We start from the raw sequence: 4,139 nt of genomic DNA, 5'->3' as shown, positions 1-4,139 counted from the left end.
CTCTCTCTCTCTCTCTCAACCCTCCCATCCTTCCCCCTCGGCCAGATCAACAAAGACCCCGATGTGCGTACAGAGTTCTTGTTCCTAATGGGCGACACACTGCCTGTGGAGAAAGCCAAACAGACAGGACGGGGCTGGTCTGTGCCCTATAACCTTCAGAGCTACTACTTCTTCATTTGTGAGTTGTTTTCTTAGTTTTTAGCTCGCCTCCAAAACGATCAAATCAGTCTACAGCAGGGGTTCTATTTCTTCTTTGGTGTATTGTTGTCTTTGTTTGTTGTCACCCTAAGTAGCCTGCCTCTTAAATGTTCTAAATGAACGTTCATAGCTGCTATTTCTTTATTTTTGTGAGTTATTTGTTTTGTTTGCAACCTACCTCCTGAATCATCTCAATTATTAAACCTTAGGAGACAGATACTGTTTTTGAATTTATTGTGAGTTTTTTTTTTGTTGGTTTTTTTTGGTTTGAAACCCGCCTCCTTAATGATCTACGAGAGTCGTTCAAAAAGTTTTGCCTCCAAGTTCATAATTTTTTAAAAATTACTGGTGCTACATACAAAAGTTATACACCAAATGAAAGCTAGGTACTTTTCAATATTGTGGCCTTCTTTGTCGATGCAGATCAACCAACGTCGAATAAGTTGTCGCATGCTGTCGGCGAAAAATTCATGTGGTTTTCCTCTGAACCAGCGACGCACATCTACTTGAATTTCAACGTCATCTGCATAGCGTTTTCCTTTGAGGTACTCCTTCAACTTAAGAAAAAGATAAAAGTCAGATGGAGCAAAAGTCTGGACGGTTTGATGGGTTCCGTAAGGTCTTTTAAAATCTGAGACTTTTCATCGCATCTTGAGTTTGTCGACTCGTGTGTGGACGGCGTTGTCGTGGTGCAAAATTGCATTTTCTTCGGGCCAAACTCGTGACAGCCATGTTCTAAGTTTTCTCAGGGTCTCAATGTATCGTTCAGAGTTGATAGTGGAACCCTGTTGGAGAAATTCCATATGAATCAGACCATCGCAGTCCCAAGAAACTGCTATAAGCACTTTCTTTGCAGATGAAACAACTTTGAACTTCTTGCGGCTAGGTGAGCCAGTGTGCCTCTCTATTTCTTCCATTGTCTTTTGTTCTCTGGGTCATTATGGTGCACCCAAGTCTCGCCTCCTGTAAAAATACGGTGTAAGAAAGCTTCACCTTCTTCTGTATAACGAGTCAGGAGTTCATCACTAACGTTACTTCGGTTCAGTTTTTGCTGGGGTGACAACAAGTGGGGAACCCACCGTGCCCACACTTGCCTGTAAACCAACACATCATGGATAATATACTGAGCACTCAATACAGAAATCCCTAGCATTTCTCTGACATCTGATACATTGATCCGCCTGTTTGTTTCGATGATCTCATCCACTCTCTCCTGGTGTTGAACATCACTGGCACAGTTGAGATGACCACAACGAGCTTGGTCATGCAAATCTATCTCTTATGGACTAGTTTAAGCAAACTCCTTTGCCCATCTTCGAACAGTACTTACATCTACACATGCTTCACCATAGACAAGCTTCATTTGCCTATGACTATCAATGGGTGCAGCTCCCTCTGCAGTAAGGAAATCAATAACAGCTCTTTGCTTTAAGCGTACATTCATAGGTTTGATGGACGCCATTTTCTCAGCGACAATGTACCATAGCTTCTATGATGCAAACAACAGTAGCATAAAGGTGTGACATTATAGCATTTTTGTGTGTTTTTTTTTTGTTGTTGTTTTTGTTTTTTTTTGGGGGGGGGGGTTGAGCCTACTTGCTAAATGCAAAAGACAGACACTATTGTTCATATTTGGTCGCTTTTAAGGACAAGCAGGCTAACCCAGATTTCGGGGGTTCCCAGAAATATTGACCTGCACCAAAAGTGAGCATTGCCCTACCTATAGTAAAAGTTTATTTTCATTGGTGCGTATATGTATTTTTATGGGGTTATAGAGAAAATTCTCCTTGTCTTAAAAAAAAATTAAACAAGGGTCCAAAACCTTTTCCTTCCATTTTCTCAAAAGAGCATTTTTAGGCTAACCATTGTGCTTAAAAGCGACCAATAATTTATCAATTCCATCTTCCTTTTTTTCTGTACCGCCCAGTGGGACCGCCTGTGACTATCGGTGGCTTCTGGCCGTTCGTCCACACTTATCATCTGCTCAAAAGGAAAAACCTTGTGGTAAGTTGTTTAGTTTTAGTTTTAGTAAGGCTTTGCAGCGTTCATGAGCGCCAAGGGATGGATGTCAACGGAGAAGTCCAAATGAGGAAACAGGTTTACTTTGCTCACGTCTCTAGCCTCAACAGCACAAAGTCTACTTCGACTATCAAGGCACCCAGGAAATAGCAGTTCACAAGAGAGTGACAAACATACAAAAGAAGAAGAGAAAAAATGACGATAGTAAGGATGAGGAAAGAAAAGGCAACAGTTCTCCCTATGTTGATACGGCACAGTATGAGCATGACAGTTACAATTCTACTGTGCTTAAGAACATGTTAATATCCCCCCTTTGTCTATGTTGTATCGTTTTCAAGAAAATAACGTTCCCTGTAATTTTGTAATGCATAATTTCCAGGAATTTACATTCCTCATAGAATACTCTGAAATATATTACTTCCTAGAAACTGGCATTCCTCATTATGTATCATTGCCGTGCAAAAACCAACCCTCCCTCGCCACTCCAAAACATTTTCCTTAATGACTCATTTTCTGGGAAACTGGCAACCCATGCAATACATGATCACTTCCAGGAAACTGACAATCTACCGTAATTCACTTTTTCCAACAAACCTAATGATATTCCCTCCACCCCCCCCCCCAACTTTTTATTTCCAGGAAACCCTGACCGTCCTAGCATTTTACGTCCACTTCGGCTACCTGTTTGGCCCGATGCTAGGATTCTGGGGGACCGCCAAGCTCCTTTTTATGGCCAAGTAAACAATTGTGTGCTTGTGAATGGACGCTTGTTGGTTGCGCTGGTGGTTACACCAAGATCAACAGCAACAACAACAAAACAGAAACAACACCAAGAAAAAAACCCAGCAGCAACAGCTACAAAAAAGCAGTAGCAGCAGCACAGCAACAACAGCAACAACAACAAAAACAACAACAATAACAGCAACAACAGTAACAACAACAACAACAACAGTAACAAACACATTCTTGGGTGATTCCATACTATATGCATTTTATTTCTAATTTATGAACTCATATGTGTGTGCGCGTAAGAGGGTGAGGGGGGTGTGGGGGTAGGGCTCGTGTGTAGTTGTTTGTGTGTGGCTGTGTGTTTGTATAGCCTTACGTTTACGACCTACTCACACCTTACTTAAATTGTGCAACTTTAAGCTTACAATTTAATTAAGCTACTTTGATAACTGTACAACTCTAAGCTCGAGACTTAGGCAGGTCACAGAGTGGCTCTGTAAGTCTGACCTGTAGCTCGCCTAACGCTCGGAGTCTGCGTGTCAGCACAGCAGCACTAGGATTTTAATTTAAGGACTTTTCTAAAGACCTGAGGGAACCCTGTGTGAGAGTTGTACATCTTCTCTCCTGTCTCCTCGATCGTTGGTCTGTTTTCCTTCTTTCATAATTCCAATCTCCTCATACGGTAAGATATCCTTCCATCCTTACCTAGCTCTTGCTTCGAGATCTGTCTAAGGATACTGCCCACATCAGATATTTAGATAGAATCTAGATCTAGATTTAAATCTAGATCTAGATTTAGATTCACTTCCACATGACAATAATGGCCGTCATGTAAACATTAAACGGCACCACAATTGTACAGGTGCACCGAATAGAAGCCATTGAAACAAGCACAGAAACTTTAGTAGATCTATCAGCTATTGATATGGTAGTATGAATCAAGTTGCATGATATAGACCTAGAGTGTCTCGGCGAATTCACAGACATACCGCTTTTCAAGAGTCGCCCTTCGGTCATTGCCAACAACTTAGGGGCCTAGATCTAGATCTACTTTCCGAACTGCACACTCTTTGCTGGGTGCACAACAAAATATAAACTCTCTAGATCTAGATTCTAAATAGGCTACGTTTATTCATTAAATACTCTCTCTCTCTCTCTCTCTCTCTCTCTCTCTCTCTCTCTCTCTCTCTCTC

General features: G+C 41.5%; 1 protein-coding gene across 1 annotated transcript in view; it reads left to right on the top strand.

The window, feature by feature from the left end:
* The first annotated feature begins 56 nt into the window (after positions 1–56).
* The window catches only part of LOC106013487 (acyl-CoA (8-3)-desaturase), an 8,741-nt gene continuing 4,658 nt past the window's right edge, over positions 57–4,139 (top strand). The window contains exons 1-3 of the mRNA XM_035972984.1: positions 57–178; positions 2,126–2,202; positions 2,857–2,954. Of these exons, the coding sequence (XP_035828877.1) occupies positions 88–178; positions 2,126–2,202; positions 2,857–2,954 (266 nt within the window). The 5' untranslated portion in view covers positions 57–87. The remainder of the gene's footprint in view (positions 179–2,125; positions 2,203–2,856; positions 2,955–4,139) is intronic.

This window comes from Aplysia californica, unplaced genomic scaffold (assembly GCF_000002075.1).
Source record: "Aplysia californica isolate F4 #8 unplaced genomic scaffold, AplCal3.0 scaffold00938, whole genome shotgun sequence".
NCBI lineage: Eukaryota > Metazoa > Mollusca > Gastropoda > Aplysiida > Aplysiidae > Aplysia > Aplysia californica.
The sequence above is the reverse complement of the archived record's forward strand: the minus strand, read 5'-3'. Positions and strand labels throughout refer to the sequence as shown.